Source organism: Onychostoma macrolepis, chromosome 25, assembly GCF_012432095.1.
Source record: "Onychostoma macrolepis isolate SWU-2019 chromosome 25, ASM1243209v1, whole genome shotgun sequence".
NCBI classification, from domain to species: domain Eukaryota; kingdom Metazoa; phylum Chordata; class Actinopteri; order Cypriniformes; family Cyprinidae; genus Onychostoma; species Onychostoma macrolepis.
The window spans coordinates 12,377,037-12,395,969 of record NC_081179.1 but is presented as its reverse complement, the minus strand read 5'-3'; the positions used below and the strand labels follow the sequence as shown (position 1 = coordinate 12,395,969).

Sequence of the window (18,933 nt, the reverse complement as noted above, 5' to 3'; positions counted from 1 at the left end):
ACATGCTTATGTTACCAAGCGACATGAAGTGTAAATATCGACAGAAGCTGTAGGTGTATCATATTTTTGTTGCAGGAAATCATTAAACTAGCACTCCACCTGGAGCTAGATTTCCTTTTTATGATGATTTCTTTGCAAGATTCAGATCCAGTTATACGAGACTACATGATTAAACATTCACTTCCTCAGATTTACAAGGTGAATTACTTAACATCTAATGATCTAATTAGGCTACTTTATGAAAAATTCATTTGAGGAAATATGTAACTGCAAGCTGAGTATTTTATTGTTCATAAACTATTTTAAATGTTGTAAAATAAATGCTGTTCATTTAGAGGATTTTTAGATTTAGATGAATTAATAGTACATTTTAAAGATTTGTATTTATTTATTTTGCATTTCATCCAGGCTTTACTTGCTGGGTTATGCATCTCATGCCCTGAAGATCCTTTGCACTTTATAGAGGAGAAGATCCTATCTATGCTTGAGGATCATGATTTTGAGATCTGCTGGTATGTGTGCTTCTGTCTAATTTTTTTGACATGTATAGCTCTCTAATGTAAAATCAAGCAGTAAAAATAATTTTAATACAGTAAATAACATCTCTAAAATGCGAACTGTTTCTGAATTCAGGCACACATTTATTGACAAAGACAAACAAATCTCCTCATTGGCAGGAGGCATTGTGTATGATATATTTGGAAACCCAGAAGACAGCCTGGTAAAACTCTCTAAGTATTTTCATCATTCAGAGTGAATGAGGGCTGTGCCATCAAACCTCCATCTGCTAAAACTCATTATTAATTTTCCCCTCTCACAGTGTCCGTCACATTTGTTGGAGAAAGCGTACTCCTGTTATCGCACCAGCCTGACCAAAATGTGTTTCACGTGAGTGTCAAAAAACTATAGACTGTAGTATCAAAGAGTCACTCAACAGCAAACAAAACCTGCTTTAGCTACAAAAACAATGGGCCTGTATGTCAGCTAGCTTTATGACTGATGTTTTATGTTAAGGGGTTGGAAGAGTTATATTTCAAAGAAGAAATTGAAGGCTGCCAGACTCTTAGAGAGAATGGAAGATGCTGAGATGTATCACAAACAGAGACGGATAAAACTGGCTTTCATCAAGTGGACAGCGTGGGTTCAGTTTCGTAAACAGAGGCAGAATGGTATTTATCTATTATGGTTTATACATTACATCAGGTAATATTAAGGTTAGCCTACATGTAATTCAAAGTTGGATTATTTAGAAAATCCAGCTATTCAATTGATGTAAACACGTTTTTGTTTTCTATTAATATTCTAACATATAAAGGCATTATATATTTAATCCAGATGCTGTGAGGAAACTACAAAAAGTGCAGGAGTCTGTTCACTGCAGAAATATCATCACAGCTTGGCGTCATGTTGTGCAGGACGCTAAAAGAGCAAAGGAGTACTTTAAGGTAGTTTTTCAAAAGAGTCAAACACAAATGCACTGAACTGACGAGATGTTTTATGATTTATGTCTGCTTTAGAGGCTAGAGAGAGATATACAAGAAAGTCAGAACTCAGAGATATCACATGGCGATGGCCAGGACAGACTATCACTGCTTCCTAACAGGCTGTCTCTTAAGGTATCACTTAACCTCTGTGATGTTGCCATTAAATAACTGGCTATAACACAATCAACTGATTTTAATAAACAATTTGCTGCAGATCTTTCAAAGTCTAGGTGTGCGTGAGCTCCTGAAATGCTCTCAGGTGTGCCGTTCTTGGAAAGCGATCGCTCAGATCAGCTCACTGTGGACTGAGGTCAGTGCAGCTCGCTTAAAAACTCTTAAATATAAATATATAGAGTATAACCTGTAAGATCTGTTTCCGCAGATTGATTTCTCCCCTGAGGCCAGCTGGATCACAGATCAGACTGTGGAGAGAATACTGCGGGTGCATCGTGTTTATGTGATCTCTGTAAACTTGTGCGGTTGCACACTGGTGCAGGAGTCGAGTTTTAGACGCATCAGTAAATTTACTTTAATCAGCCTTAAAAAATTATACATTTGTAATTTAATTAATGATATGATAAGGATCTTGCATGTGTTTTTTTTGTCAAAGGTCAATGCAGAAATCTTCAAGAACTCGATCTCAGTGAATGCCCACATCTTAATGCAAGTAGAGTACAAACACACTGTGTTTAGGTTTTACTGCTTTTTTAAAAATCAACCTAACACCTGTTTTGTTTGTAAACTTCTACTTCCGGCTTCGCTACTGTTCGGACGCTCCTGCTTATTGCTCTGCGCTTCGCTCCCTATTCATGCACTTTTCTCAGATTTCTCTAAGATTTTAACTTCAGCATATCAGCACAGTGCTCAAACAACACAGTTTTTAGAAAAAGACTCTTTGCCTCCCACTGCCACCAGTTTACATTCCGGAGACAGGAAAACACAGCTGCCTACATTCAAACAGACGGGAAAGAAAATGCCCCTTGTGGAATCTACTTGCTGCATGAACTGCCACAGACTTCTACAAAGGATTGCGGTTCTTGAAACAAAGTTACTTGCTGGACCTCCAAAACAGGTGGAACACACAGCAGATCGTCATCACGGACCCCCGCAGCATACAGCCGGTGAGTCCTATGAATCTAGTGAATCTCATCAGCTTATACAAAGTGTAGAAGAACAAGCTGATCGACAGACTAATCGATGGCACAAACAGGGAGCGAGACCCAAAGGCACTCGAGACATCAGATTGTCACGAGTATCTCGTATTGCTGCGGTAGCATCCTCTACCCCAGATACGGCTATGACATTGTAAACACTGGCATTTTACAACCCCCTATACATCTTGAGAACCGATTCGAAGCATTAATGAATATGGGTGAGGAATCCCCAAATGTGACAAAACATGGATCGTGTCAGCCAGCAGCTAACATCGCTACTAACAGGCGCTCGAGGTCGAGCAGACAGCAGCACTCAGCTCAGAGCGCAGCCGAGCCCAGGACTCTGATAGTGGGCGACTCTATTATCAGAAACATCAGTAGCAGGACTACAACTACATGCTGCTTTCCTCAAGCAACCGTCTCTGATGTGAACAAGGAACTTCGGAACATTCTGATGAAGCACAAGACTGCAAATCGAATCATCATCCATGTGGGGAAGAACGATATTCGGAAAGAGCAGTCAGAACTGCTTAAGAAGGATTTCAGTGAACTCTTTGAAACACTTCAAAGACTTGAAGTTCAGTCGTTCATCAGTGGACCACTCCCAGCAAGGGGAACTAACATGTTTTCACGGCTGCTTGGGCTGAATACATGGCTACAAAGAACCTGCAGTACAAAAGGAGTCAACTTCATCGACAACTTCAATATTTTCTGGTGCCATAGACAACTGTTTAAACTGGACGGCTTCCACCCAAACAAACTTGGTGCGAGAGTGCTAAAGGACAATATCTATTTCTCCCTCCGTCATCCTTCAGTGGTGTGTGCCAATCCACTCGGCCTCAATGGCACACACACACCTGGACAGAATATGAGTGACCACAGGACTTCATGTCAGCCTCAGAGTCATCTTGTGGTTGACACATCCCACAAGGACACTGATAACACCATGCAGCCAAAACAAAGTTTCCTCATGGAAACTATCCCAGCTGAGCCCTGCCCAACGAGCTCTTCACAGACAGACTGTGACGTACTACAACAGCTCCAAGACTCAGCACCCAAGGACAACTATCTGGAAAACAGCCAGGGAAGCCAGGACAACATTTCACAGCCACCGGAAACACCAGAGCCAGAACCCATCTCACCAGACACACTATCCCTCTCTCCAGAATCTCCACTTCTAAGCTTCTCACAGAAAATGGAGGAACTGGTGTATGCTGGGACCAAACTCTCCCACTCGTTCGCTGCAAGCCCCCAGATATCAACTAAAAAACGGCGGGCCCCACAACCACCAAAGACAGCAGGCCCAGCTCTCCCTCCTCCTCCTGTGAGAGCTCTCCGACCGCTGCCACAACGCCAGGGCCCAAACCCTCCTCCATCGGCTGTAGGTGAACCAAAAACAACTGATAACAGCTCTCAGTGATATGTGTTGGGTCCCCGCTATATTAGCAGCAACACTCACAAATGTTCACAGAACAAGCGTGTCCCAGTGTGCCTGTAGCTTTCTATATTTCTGTTTTATCACGTGATAGAAAATCTAAGGCCTTCTCAAGCCGTACGGCTGACCCATCTAATCTGCGGCCTTTAATGCACCAATCTAAGATTGCTGTAGAGACAAAATGTAATTCCATCAAGTTAGCATTTTTAAACATTCGCTCACTAAAAAATAAATCATTTCTGATCAATGATTTTATAACCACAAATAACCTGGATTTTATGTTTCTAAATGAAACATGGCTTGAAGACAGCTGCAGTGCAACAGTCCTCAATGAAACAGCCCCTCCTAACTTTAACTTTACAAGTGTTTGCAGGACTGTTAGGAGAGGTGGAGGTGTAGCTGCTCTATTTAAAGATGTTTATCAATGCAAGCAAGTGTCATTTGGTCAGTATTTGTCCTTTGAATATCTAGGTATTGTGCTGAAAGGTGCTCCACGCATTCTGTTTATCATTATTTACAGGCCTCCAAAATACTCTCCAGCCTTTGTTGAAGAGTTCACAGAACTGTTATCAATGATTTCCTCAGTGTTTGACTGTTTTACTATTGCAGGGGATTTTAATATTCACATAGATAATGCAGAAATCAAAACTGCAAAAGAAATTATTACTGTTTTAAACACTTTTGATCTGACCCAGCATGTGCATGAACCCACACACAATCGTGGACACACTCTAGATTTACTCATCAGTAGAGGTATAAACATTTCATCCATTGTTATTAAGGATGTAGCACTATCTGATCACTTCTGTATTTTCTTTGATATATTGATCTCTGTTACCACTGAATCTAGATCTGTCTCTGTCAGAAAGAGATGCATTAATGAGAACACTAGTGCGCTATTAATGAAGGCTATATCTTTAACACCAAGCATTTCTGCAGACTCTGTTGATCTTCTCCTGGATTCTTTTAACTCAAAAGTTAAGAATGTTATTGATGATATTGCTCCGACAAGGGTCTGCAAGAAGAATGGCAGACAAAAATCACCATGGAGAAAATCAACAGCAGTTCAGAGTATGAAAAGACAATGCAGAAAAGCTGAGCGGATGTGGCGGAAGACAAAACTTGAAATTCACTATAGCATCTATAAAGACAGCCTTCATGCTTTCAATGTGGAACTAGCCACAGCTAGACAGACCTTCTTCTCAAACCTTATAAACAGTAACTTAAACAACTCTCGCACTCTTTTTGCTACTGTGGAGAGACTGACAAAACCCCCAAGTCAGATACCCAGTGAAATGCTCTCCGACAGTAAATGCAGAGTTTGCTTCCTTTTTTTCTGAGAAGATCAATAATATCAGAAAGGAGATTGGCATATCTACTTTTGCAGAGGTCACACAGATTCGACCGCAATTTCAAAAAGAAGTGACTATGTCTGTTTTTGAAGCAATTGATTACAAAATTTTGAAAGAAATAGTACAGCACCTTAAATCATCAACCTGCTATCTTGACACACTTCCCACATCTTTTTTCAAAAGTGTGCTTAACTGTTTAGAAGCAGATCTCTTAGAAGTGGTGAACGCTTCACTTCTTTCTGGGACTTTTCCAAACTCCCTGAAAACTGCAGTTGTTAAGCCCCTTCTGAAAAAGCGCAATCTTGATAACACAATGTTGAACAACTATAGACCAATATCAAATCTTCCGTTCATAGGTAAGATTATTGAAAAGGTAGTTTTTAATCAGCTGAACAACTACTTAAACTTAAATGGATACCTGGACAATTTTCAATCTGGTTTCCGAGCACATAATAGCACAGAGACAGCACTCATTAAGATAATAAATGATATTCGCTTCAATTCTGATTCAGGCAAAATATCAGTTCTGGTACTACTAGATCTTAGTGCTGCGTTTGACACTGTTGATCATAACATACTTCTAGAGAGACTGGAAAACTGGATCGGGCTTTCTGGGATGGTACTCAAATGGTTCAGGTCATACTTAGAAGGGAGAGGTTATTATGTCAGTACAGGAGAGCATAAGTCTAAGTGGACGTCCATGACATGCGGAGTCCCACAAGGCTCAATTCTTGCACCGCTCTTGTTTAGCCTGTATATGCTCCCACTAAGTCAAATAATGAGAAAGAACCAAATTGCCTATCATAGCTATGCTGATGATACGCAGATTTACCTAAGATTTACCTTCCAAAGAAGACCATTAGACAGCTGCAGCTCATCCAGAACGCTGCTGCCAGGATTCTGACTAGAACCAGAAAATTTGAGCATATCACACCAGTCCTCAGGTCCTTACACTGGCTTCCAGTTACATTTAGGATTGATTTTAAAGTACTTTTACTCGTTTATAAATCTCTAAATGGCCTAGGACCTAAATACATTGGAGATATGCTCACTGAATATAAACCTAACAGACCACTCAGATCATTAGGATCGAGTCAGTTAGAAATACCAAGGGTTCACACAAAACAAGGGGAGTCTGCTTTTAGCTATTATGCCGCCCGCAGTTGGAACCAGCTTCCAGAAGAGATCAGATGTGCTAAAACATTAGCCACTTTTAAATCCAGACTCAAAACTCATCTGTTTAGCTGTGCATTTGTTGAATGAGCACTGTGCTACGTCCGAACTGATTGCACTATGTATAATCACTTTCTATTCTTAAATGTTTTAAATTCTTTTCAAATCAATTTTTAAATCACTTTGTTTTTATTGTTTATTGATTATTATTATTTTTAATTTATTATTATTTTTAATGACTATTTCACTTCCTTTTATGTAAAGCACTTTGAATTACCATTGTGTATGAAATGTGCTATATAAATAAACTTGCCTTGCCTTGCCTAAACACACTGACAGGATGAAAATATGAAGGTGATTTTAGAGGGATGTCGCTCTCTCCTCCATCTTAATCTGGCCTTCACTCATATTACTAATGCCACTGTAAGAGTCCTGTCAAGGTACAAACTTCTTACGTTTCTCAGTTCCTCATACTGTACACAACCATAATAAGAGAAACACTATATTTTTATGATGCTTTTGGCATTGATTGTTGTTGTAAAGATGCTGTCTGACGCTGCGGTCTCTGAGTCTGGCATACTGCAGATGTTTCTCCGATAAAGGCCTGCAGTATCTGACCACAGGAAAAGGCTGCCACAGACTCACTTATCTGGACCTCTCTGGATGTTCTCAGGTGTTGACACGTATAGGATATGAAAACTAGTAATATTAGCTAATATTTTATCTAATGTGTAGGTGAATATATTAATATATAGTAAAATAGTACTTCTATAGCCACCTAATGGTAGTAGCTACTGTACCAGGTACTCTTTTGGTGCTCAGATTAAGGATTGCTAAAATAAACTGCATTAAATGTGACATTAGTTTTATTTTCTGCTGTAAAGATATCTGTGGATGGATTTACGTATGTCGCTGAGGCTTGCAGTTCACTTCAACAGATTGTGTTAGACAATCTACCCACCCTGACTGACATCTGTGTGCAGGTACATGTGTTATTATATTTATTATGTACATTAACATCTAGTACATTCTATTGTTAGTTGATTGGTGATTGTTGTTTTTCTTTGCTGCAAGGTCTTAATGTCTAAATGCCGTGTTTTGACTGTGATTTCCCTATTGGACTCACCGTATATCTCTGATGTGGCTTTCAAAACAATGGCTGAAGTGAGGCTGAGCCTCACCAAGATCCAAATAGAAGGTTTGTATTAATGTGCTCAAATAATGTGGCATGGCTAGAAAGGCTAAATTAGTAAAACAGAAACTGTGAATTCTGCATTTCAGATAATAATCGAATGACAGACAGCAGCTTGAAGGCCCTGTGCCGAAGCTCTCTGAAACTCAGTGAGGTCCAGATGTCTGACTGCACTCGCATGACTGATGCCAGCTTGAAGTCTTTAGGAAGTCTGACAAAACTGTGCAATTTAAATATCTCTGGCTGTATCAAGTAAGAGAAGATCAACATGAATATGCATATAGAAAAATGCAAATGCAGTGTCTCTCTGATAACATTTTTTTTTCCTGTGGGGTGGGAGAACAAAAAATGGGCAAAAAAATATGATATATGGCACAGTATATATATAAACAAATTATATATAAAATATACTAATAAAATTAAATAGAATAAATAATTATAAAAATAGCAAACAGATTCAGGGTGATATTCCACAAAACAAACCAAAAAGTTGTTTAATACGTATGGATAAAAATTCAGAAGTAGAACATATGTGCAGGAAATTGTGAATTTATTTTGCCCATTTTTGTTGCTACATACATCAGAATAAAAATAGCATATACCTGTATATAAACAATGAATTCCTAAACTTTCACATTCTGTCAGTATTTGGTTACATTCTGGACATGCATTTCAGATTCTTAAAAAATCAGTTTTGTTTAAAACTAATAGAATAGTTGCATATAATTTGTGTGTGTGTGTGTGTTTTTTTTTTTACCTGGTCTAGGGTGACCGATATGGGAATCTATTACATCACTGAAGGACCATCTGCTGTTGAATTGCGAGAGCTTGATCTTTCCTACTGCCCAAAACTTACTGACCTGTCCCTGAAGAGAATAACTCAGAAGTGAAAACATTTAACACGTACACACACTTTTTACATAAAATATAACCTTTTTCCTCCACGGAGACTGTATGAATGTACATTTCTTTTCCAGATGTAGCAAGCTGACCCACCTGAGTGTGTGTTTCTGTGAGAACCTGACAGATAATGGATTTGAGTGTTTGGACAATTGTGCTTCTCTCGTCTCTCTGGACATCACAGGCTGCAAAATAAATGACAAAGTACACTTTAGTATTACACATAATATATACTGAATAGCAAAATTATTTTATAGCTGTGGTCAATACTGTTTTACTTTAAAGATGTGTCTTTCACAGGGACTAGCAGGCTTGGGAACTAACCACAGTCTGAGAAAACTGACCGCAACTGAATGTGTTTTCATAACAGATAATGGAATAAAGGTTTGGTTTACCTTTTTATCACTTCATTGTGCATAAATTTATGACTTGCAATGTATTTGCTGTCTGATTACTCTTTTTGAAAAAAACTTCATGTGATTATCACAGTCACGTGATGATCTTTGTCTTGTGCAGATGTTTTGTCGACAGTGTCATCGTCTGGAGCTTCTGGATGTGTGTCAGTGTGTGTGTCTGTCTGATCGAGCCATCAAAGCCCTCTCCTTCTTCTGCAGGACTATTGCCACAGTCAGAATAGCTGGATGCCCTAAAGTACTTCTTTAATTCAGTAATCGTGAAAAAATTAAATGTTTTAGGATTTAAAAAAAAACATATTTCAAGATCATTAATCAAATAAGAAAATCGACTTTTCACTCAAATTGTTATGCTGATAATCCATATATTTTTTTTGTATTTTGTATATATTCTCTACAATACTTTTTGAAAATATATTTTAAAACATAAATATAAAAATATTTTTAAAGCATTTAAAAATATATTTTGCCCTCCATTTCACATTTGAAGAAAAACATAATTATTATTACATATTATATGCACACTACAATATATACATACTTTATTACTAATATATATGTATATATATATAACAACATAATTAAATCTATGTTAATTCATCCACATTTACAGTTAGTCTAAATGTAGGCCTCTGTAAAACAAAAAAAATATATATTTTTGCCATATGGAAATATAATTTGTAATAAAAAAAAAATGCTTTCAATTCAATAAAAAAAAGTGGTCTCAGATAATTGGAGCATGGTATTTAAAAAGGATAAATATCTTAACTGACACTATATTTTGTTTCTCCAGATGACAGATACAGCAGTGAAGTACCTGACAAGAGTTGGTCACTTCCTGAAGGAGCTGGATGTGAGTGGCTGTCCTCTCCTGACTGACCGCACCCCTTCCTTTCTACTGTGTAGCTGTCCACAGCTGCGGTCCATCAGCATGCTCTACTGCAAGAACATCTCCAAGTATTCAGTGTTTGCCCTACACTTACTAATGTCTTTGGCCTGAAGAAATTAGTGCCAACACAGATACACTAACTAACACAGTGCATATTTATGTTCATGTCGGAGATATTGGAGATATAGTTGATATAGTGTTGATTTGTACCTGTCTCTTTTCAGACAGGCCGCTCTGAAACTGCAGCACCGTGTGCAGCACTGGAAACACAGTAACGATGGCGCCCCCTACAGTCTGGACTAACTACTACAGCTCAACCAGATCTGGACCAGCTGGAGAAACAAAGACAGGAGGATGAGGATATTACAAACTGACATTACCTACACTGTGGAAAATATTTACATATTATGTAATTATCTGATTTAATAAGAAATCACTTTTTTAGCCTTTTTTTGCATACAAGTATGAATCTTTAGTTACAAAATATTGAAAAGTACTTAAACCACTGAGGGGGCTGACAAAAAGGTTTAGAATTACTTTATCAAACCAAAGTTTTGTCAAGTTTTTGGCATTGGCTATGAAAGAGGAAATGTTTAATTAGAGATACTGTGGGACCTTTGTTTTAATTAAATATGTATATTACATTTTCATATTGAATCACAAAATAAGATAAAACGGGTACAAAAAAACAACAACAATGTGCGCAGTTCACTAAATACATTTAAAGTTGCCTTAAATTTTTTAAATCAAGTAAGTAGTATCTTCTATTACGTATTCTATTACGTTTTATTGAGATGTGATTATGGTAATGTAAAGCTTTAGACACCCTAATACACAATTTGATTATTGTATATTTCCTTATGGTATAGTACTGTACCCTAAAATGAATTTTAACTTGAAATTTTAATTTGAAATAATAGATATAATAACAATAACATATTTATTTGATATATGTCCGATTGGTCAGCTGTTGAATTCACTACATCCACTAGGTGGCCTCAGTAAACTTCCCCAAAAAATTAAATGATTATACAAAGTTAAATTATTTTCATTAATTTATATTTAAGTCATTCAACAATGAAAAGGCTGAATTACATCTGCAAAAAATATTCCAACCTCTAAAGAAAAAACTATATGAACCGCTAAGCTCTCACTCAGCAATTTTCAATTTAATTAAATACATTGTGCAAGATTTCAATCAGGAGTATAAGTTTTGATGGTTTATATCCTACCCATCTGACCGTTACCACTTAGTTTTTTTGAAAGGGGAATTATTTAACTTAACACCTGTGGTATGGAGTCTTTTAAGGATCTGTGTTAGGCCCTCTGCTGTTTTCATTGTACTTGCTGTCCTTGGAAATATTATTTAAAAAAAAACATGGGATTAGGCTAAAATGGTTCTGTTATTCATGCAGTAGCTGCCTGCATTTTTAAGACTGTAACTGAACTTTTTTTAACCAATCTTACAAAGATTTTATTCAGCATCTTTAGCCATTACATGCTGCTTTTTATGCGCAACAGTAAGAAGTTAGGCTACTTGAAAAATAAAATTCATAACCATCAGTGTGTCAACATTTAATATCGATCAATATTCATAAATAATATTTTATTCATAGCCAGGGAAAATAAAGTGGCTAGAGTTTACATGTTCTCATGAGTTTTGAGGACAGTAAAATTTTAATTTAATTTTAATTCAGTATTCATACTGTGATGAGCTGGTCATTTGGTCCTTAAATAACGTGCAGGAGTTGGAGGACTACTGCAGAGACTAGAATCGGTTTCAGCTATGGAAACAAATAACTTTTTTGAACATAATAGAAAACTGGAACAAAATCTTTTTCAGTTGTTTCAGTTCTTTTAGAAAATATTTTTTTTCCTTGCTTATCAGAATTGTTTCTCTTCATTCACCTTCAAACCTTGCATGTCGTATTGTCAATTTTGGTTGTCCAGTAGGATTAATTTCTACATATTGATCTTCAAAAATAGCAAAAACTATAAAACAGAATCAAATGTATGAATTTATGAGCAATGTGTGAATGCTAAAAGGCCACATAATTCGTAAAAATAATAGTTAGTAACCAAATAATTTATCAATTTAATGGTAAACAATTGCAATTCAGCCTTATCTTGTATTTAAGCTGCACATGCTTGCAAATAATAAGAAAATAAATAAACTGCACAAGCTTTGTGCTTGATCATGCAGAACCATGATAGTCAGTTCCAATGGAAACAGCTTTAGTTACATCCCAGTAAAGTGTGTTTGCATATCAGGAGTGAATGAATAGTAGACTCCCCACACTATGCATATCACACATTTTCATGATAATAGCAGTCTACTACAATTTCTGCAATTTCATTAAAGTATTTTTGCTTGGCTCTTATCTCTACAGTGTGGTTTTGTGTAATTTGTTGTGTGTGTGTGTGTGTGTGTAGCTGCGAGTGAGACAAGAAGTGTTATTTTAGAGCTCCTACATGCTTGCTTCTAAGAAAATGATTTGCATTAAATATGGATCCAGGGGACATTGTTAGATACATATATGTATATAGGTAAATAGCCTACCTTAAATGGACACTATGTTGAACATGTGTTATGATTGGATGAAATAGAAACATCCAGATTGGTTGATAAAACCATAGACATCTAGCCTGTCAGCGAAAAAAGCGAGTGAAGATGTGGAGGTTAACGCGTGTGATTTTGGTCTTGCTCATTTGTGTCAAAGGTAAGATATTAGTCTCATGATTTGAGAACCACCATAGATCTGTGTCTGTATTAACTTGTGTTAGCTTGCTAGCATTGAAAATAGTAGAACAGTAAGCATGTATAAGCACTGTAATCTGTTGAATAAGATGTTTAAATATTCTTCTTTTCAAAATAATGGGGTCATGAACTGAAAAAAACAAATTCCCTTGTTTTGTTTTTTGTGTGTTTTTTTTTTTTTGACATGTAAGAGGTCATTGTGCTATTAAAAACATCCTGTAAGTTTCAGAACTCAAAACTTTCTTGTTAGTCTAAAACAGCTTATATTGAACCCAGTCTGCATAAACGACAGCTTGTGGAATGTGCCACTGATATAATAGTGTGGCTAAACACCACTGCAGAAGAAAATAAAGGCCTGTTTCTACATTACTGCCTGTTTAACCCCGCCTCGCATGTAGTGTTTACGAGAGAGGCAAAAGCAGGTCTACGCAGAAACCAAACGATAAAGATGCTCTGAAGACAGCAGAACACTGTTCAGTGCCAATTTGTGGAAAAACAGCTTTTGCATTGCCTTCTTTCTGTGTTAGGAAAGAGTGGATGAACTTTATTTTTAATGAAGTTCCAGACCACGTCAGTAAGAACTTGGTCCTTTTCACTTCATTTTACAGTGGATTCGTTTACAAACAAAGGCACAAATCAACGCAGGGTTTTCAAAATGATTGATTGCCGACTATATTGGATCTGACAGTAATGTCACTACACACAAGTGTGAGTAACTGTTTTTATTATGTGGGCACTATTTGATATGAGTATTTATGCGTTTTAAACCTACATTACGGCAGCATCCATCTGTGAAGGACACAGACTGTCATACATACACAACTATTAGCCAATCATAGCAGTGGGCGTTTAAGTTCGAGTCTACAATCTGGCATACCTATTCAAACAGAACGTTCTGATGAGGGGGGTTAAAAACAGGATAGAAAACAGCCTATTACTTCTCTGTTTTTGACGCAAAAGTCTTACATTATAAGTGGACCTCAGAGAATAATACAAAATAAAAAAGGCAGTTCATGACCCCTTTAAACTAAAAGTCTTGATGCTTCCCTTAATAATTATCTGTAACACACTCTCTTTCACTGCAGATTCACATTTGCAGCCAAACGGTAAAAGCCCCTCTCTCTCTTTATGTATTAATATGAAGTCACATGGTGTTTGAATATGAATGCATATGTGACCTTGATGTTGGGAAATTTGTGTGTCAGTGTGAAAACTCTCTCTCTCCCTCCTCACAGTTTGCGGACGTCCAAACCCCCATTTAAACCCCTGTATTGTGGGTGGTACAGATGCCTCTGCAGGGGCGTGGCCATGGATGGTCAGTCTGCACAACACGACTTATCAGAAACATTTTTGTGGTGGCTCCCTCATCAACAGTGAATGGGTGCTGACAGCTGTTCACTGTGTCGTTGGGTTAGAGTCAGACACAGATTTTAATCCACTGGTCTTTTTTTTTTTTTTTTTTGGTTAGTGGAATGTTCTTGCTATTTCAATTTGTTTTTTTCCCTTTCTCATTTTCTCTCCTTGTTTTCAGTAACGACATGACCACACTGCTTGTGTACTTGGGAAAGTTGACACAACAGGGAAAAAATCCCCATGAAATCACCAGAATTGTCAACAACATCATTACCCATTCCTCCTACAATGATAACACATGTGATAGTGACATCGCTCTACTGCACCTGTCCTCCGCAGTCACCTTTAATGAATACATTAGACCTGTGTGTTTAGCAGCCCAGAACAGCAACTTCCCTTCCGGCACCAAAGGCTGGATCACAGGCTGGGGAAAAGTTGGAGTTCAAATTAATACAAACCCACACATAGAGTTACACAGTGCCAGTGCCTTTACCTGCTCCTGGGATTCTGCAAGAGGCTGAGGTTGAAGTGTACGAAAGTTCCAAAGAGAGAGAGAAGGTTAAGAATATGCTACTGAAATAGAGAGAAACCGGACCACACATTTCTGCTGAATTTCAGGAATATAATGTAACTTTTTAATTTTTGGATGAAAATAAATAAAAACCAAAGTGTTTACATAAATCTATTATTGGACTAAACAAGACTAATATGACTATTAAAATTCCAACAATTCTTCCTCCTCCTTGCGATTCCCCAGCATTGTGAAGCTGTTGTACATTCTTTAGCACATAAGTTTCTGTAAAACTTCCATCCTTACTTTTACATAACATAATTTGTCAACTTAATTTTTCCTTAAAACATATCATTGTCCTTCAGAACAAAAGTGGATTTTGTCAGTGGTCCTTTCCTGAAAGCTTGCCTCAAATTCTTCAATCAAGGAAGTGTCATGGTACTTTCTTGAATGTTGTAGTAAAGTTCATTACAACTGAGCCATCAGCTAACAGTTTGAGTTGTCTTGTCATTCCTCTAATCATCAGAAATCTCAGACTAAACTGTGCATGGGTTTCTTACAGTTTATGACATAATATTAAAATAAACATCTGGCTCAGTTTGCCACAAACTAACACTAAACTCACAATAAATACATATTAATCAACAATATCTATATCTATCTATACATTATCAGAAGTTTCTGGCATGTAATAATAGTAGAAGTTATCGCTGAAAAAGTTTAGATGGAACCTTTCCTCACGTTACACTCTTGGTTTATCTCAATTATCTTGCTGTAATTCTATGTGTCTATCCCAACTGATTCCCAGAACTATTAAAATGCTCTGGAACAAGGTGAAGACTGTATGTGATGTAAAGTAAATCATATGCAATAGAAGTCTATTTTAGCATGTAAAAAAAAAAAAAAGAAATAAAACTTTACTTAATAATATATGCTGGGTGTTCTGGGTGTTTGGCCAGTGCCAAATCCTGCTTTTGAGGAAATAACTGCTGGTTTTTGTAGTCCTTTGAGCGTTTGGAGTTCTTTTTTTTTTTTTTTTTTTACTTCTTTAAACTAAGCTTTGATCTATGCCTTTTAGACATTAATATCAAACCAAACATTTATTAATACAATTTATACAATGTATTAATAAAGCTAAATATAATAAATCAGACAGAAGTAATATATTTTGATATTTTTGTAACTTTTATTTAAATTACACAGGCTGTTCATGTCAAGCATGCAGTAAAGTGCATTTGCATATCAGAACACGTTATTTAAAAAGTACGGCGCTATATAGCCGTGTGCGTTTTTGTGAAAAGTCAGGACATAGATTTGTATAATGACAAAGGTACGACATAGGTATTACAAGGTGAAGGTGACATCTCAGGACATTGACCCATGTCCCCACTTTTCAAAACGCTTATAAAATCATACAGAGTGAGGTTTTTTTGGGGAAAGCTGAAATGCAGTCTCCTGTAAGGGGTAGGTTTATGTGTAGGGCAATAGCACATACAGTAAGTACAGTATAAAAACTATTACGCCTATGGAATGTCCCCACTTTCCACAAAAACGAACGTGTGTGTGCGCGTGTGCGTGTGTGCGCGCACACATACCCATAGTCACTCATGCTTTTGCTGCCAAACCAGGTGTAGCACTATAGAAATAAAATAAAAATACAATAAAAGAGAGAGAAAGGAATAAAATGATTCTGGAAAATGGAAGACGAATATGCAAGTGACATTCTGTAGCATAAAACTACTACAGACATCCATGATCCATACTGCCGGTGAAGAGCGATTCTTGCGACGATGTGGAGGTTAACGTGTGGCCATGCTCGTATGCGTCAAAGGTAGGGGTCTTACAGCGGTTTCAAATAGGTACTATTTTCACAATCTCTCAAACACATCATAAATAACGCTACTGTACACGTCAGAGTTGACTTGCGACACATAGGCCTTCTGTAAGGTGTAAGCAGCTGTTGGATCACTGGCACGCTGGTTCGAATCTGCTCTGTGTCAAGTCCAGATCCCATTTTCCCACTTACCTGCCCAATAAAACAAAGGCCTATAAAAACGTAAAACCTTTCATTTTAATTGCCTTTACATAATGTTTCACATAATGCTGTTCATGTGCTTCGTTCTTTTTTATTTTAAAATATTTCACTATCAATTTACATAACTGCCTTATTGTTTCGTAAATGTAGCTATAGACAGATTTTACATATACAGCTAGATTTTAAAGATACACAACTCATTTGATTACTAATCGTGTGCAAATATTCAAATAGCCTTATCGTATCAAAACAGAGAAAAAGAACGACTGAATTTTAAATTCTTGTTACTTTATTTCTAATTTCTTTCACAATGTACACATTTCATCATGGTAAACATTAATACATGTGTATTTCAGGAGTCCCTGAAAAAATGTGTTCAAATTCGTATTGTTGCCTGAACTTCCCGTAAGCCTATAATATTAAGAGCTATAAAATTTTAACAGTCGATTCGGATTTTGTAATATTTGTTTAGCCTATATGCCATACCCATATACAACAACTAAAAAAAGAGCCCTGATGAATGGTTTTAGCTCGTTCCTATAGTGTTGTTTGAACTATTTGCCTAGCATCTACAATGGAGATATAAAGGCCATAATGTAAAAAGAGTTTTATATTATATACCTTTTTTGACTACTTTATTAATTACTCCAAGTCCTGAAATGTGTGTTAAATATTTGTGTGTTGAGGCCTGCTGTAATCTTTACCACCTTGTGTCTTCTATTGCAGATTGTCTTTCTCATTTGAACGGTAAGAGCCCCTTTCCCTGGATGTCTAGAAAGAATGGCACAAAAACTAATAAGCGTTTTAACAGAAACATTAATGTGATCTGATGGTTGTGCACCTTGTCTTCGGTGTCACTGTGAACAACTTCTCTCACCTCTCTTTCAGTTTGTGGCTGTGCCCCTTTATAGACTCATGTTGTGGGAGGTACAGATGCGAATAAGGGGTCGTGGCCATGGATGGTTAGTCTTCACAGCCCCAAATATAAAGGCCATTTTTCACAGCAGGGCGATAACAAAATCCGCAGAAGTGTCAACACGCTCCTCATTCACCCGTCCTACAACAGCGACACCTACAACAATGACGTTGCTCTTCTGCGTCTGTCCTCTTCAGTCAAATTCAACTACACTAAACAAAATTATAGAACGCAACACTTTTGTTTTTGCCCCCATTTTTCCATGAGCTGAACTCAGAGATCTAAGACTTTTTCTATGTACACAAAAGGCCCATTTATCTCAGATGTTGTTCACAAATCTGTCCAAATCTGTGTTAGTGAGCACTTCTCCTTTGCCGAGATACTCCATCCACCTCACAGGTGTGGCATATCAAGATGCTGATTAGACAGCATGATTATTGCACAGGTGTGCCTTAGGCTGGCCACAATAAAAGGCCACTCTAAAATGGCCTTAAAATTGGCAGGAACTGGAACACGCTGTCGTATACGCCAATCCAGAGCATCCCAAACATGCTCAATGGGTGACATGTCCGAGGAGTATGCTGGCCATGCAAAAACTGGGATGTTTTCAGCTTCCAAGAATTGTGTACAGATCCTTGCAACATGGGGCCGTGCATTATCATGCTGCAACATGAGGTGATGGTCGTGGATGAATGGGCCTAGGTCATAATAAAATGGAGTCAGATTAGAATTTATCCTAAATTTAATAACTTTGCGCGCTGAAAAGACCGAACATGCAGGAAACCTTCATCCACGATTGGATACCGTCCTTGGACCAAATTCGTGGACCTTGCATTGTCATACCATTCGAATTTCATATTAAGAAATTATTTTAACCCAAGCAAAGTATTCTTTCTTTTAACTGGTTCTCTTAAAAATATGAATCCTGTGTAATCCCAGATATCTGTAATCAGATGCACATTTAAAACTGGAATAATTTAATTTCAGTCACATGTGCACATAATCCTTTCTGGATTACAATCCGCCATCAAAATGATAAATGTAATTATTCCAGCTGCTGTGAGAAAAGGCTAACGAGCAGTCACCTGCAGGATCTTCACAAGCGATAGCCTAGTAGCCCAATCTTTGTTTACAGACGTGACGTAATGACGCAGCAGCATGCTCGAATTTCCCGCGAAAACCTACCCGTACCGCTCAAATTAGAAAACATTATTATAAGCTAAACGTTGTGAATCAGGCTAAAGTAAGGTGATAGTTTTGAACACTGGCTGATTAAGTACTTGCTCAAATATTGATTTCAGATCATTTTTAACCAGAAAAAAAGTTACTGTCACAAATCTGGTCTGTGGCCCTCCACCCGATAGCCAC

The 18,933-nt window shown here is 37.3% G+C and overlaps 2 protein-coding genes across 2 annotated transcripts; both read left to right on the top strand.

Moving 5' to 3' along the window:
- The first annotated feature begins 25 nt into the window (after positions 1-25).
- fbxl13 (F-box and leucine-rich repeat protein 13) lies at positions 26-12,379 on the top strand. The gene is made up of 22 exons (XM_058766280.1): positions 26-198; positions 409-512; positions 634-721; positions 821-888; positions 1,015-1,169; positions 1,336-1,445; positions 1,518-1,616; positions 1,699-1,794; positions 1,867-2,002; positions 2,095-2,151; positions 2,677-4,019; positions 6,938-7,038; positions 7,142-7,271; positions 7,483-7,581; positions 7,673-7,796; positions 7,880-8,042; positions 8,557-8,676; positions 8,768-8,894; positions 8,991-9,074; positions 9,207-9,341; positions 9,897-10,060; positions 10,217-12,379. The coding sequence occupies exons 1-22, from the start codon at positions 121-123 to the stop codon at positions 10,293-10,295; spliced, it is 3,660 nt and encodes a 1,219-aa protein (XP_058622263.1). The 5' UTR covers positions 26-120; the 3' UTR covers positions 10,296-12,379.
- A 160-nt stretch (positions 12,380-12,539) lies between these two features.
- LOC131534642 (tryptase-like) lies at positions 12,540-15,095 on the top strand. Its single transcript, XM_058767648.1, has 4 exons — positions 12,540-12,712; positions 13,836-13,856; positions 13,986-14,160; positions 14,282-15,095. Exons 1-4 carry the CDS (start codon positions 12,664-12,666, stop codon positions 14,622-14,624), a joined length of 588 nt encoding a protein of 195 aa, XP_058623631.1. The 5' UTR covers positions 12,540-12,663; the 3' UTR covers positions 14,625-15,095.
- The last annotated feature ends 3,838 nt before the right edge of the window (positions 15,096-18,933 follow it).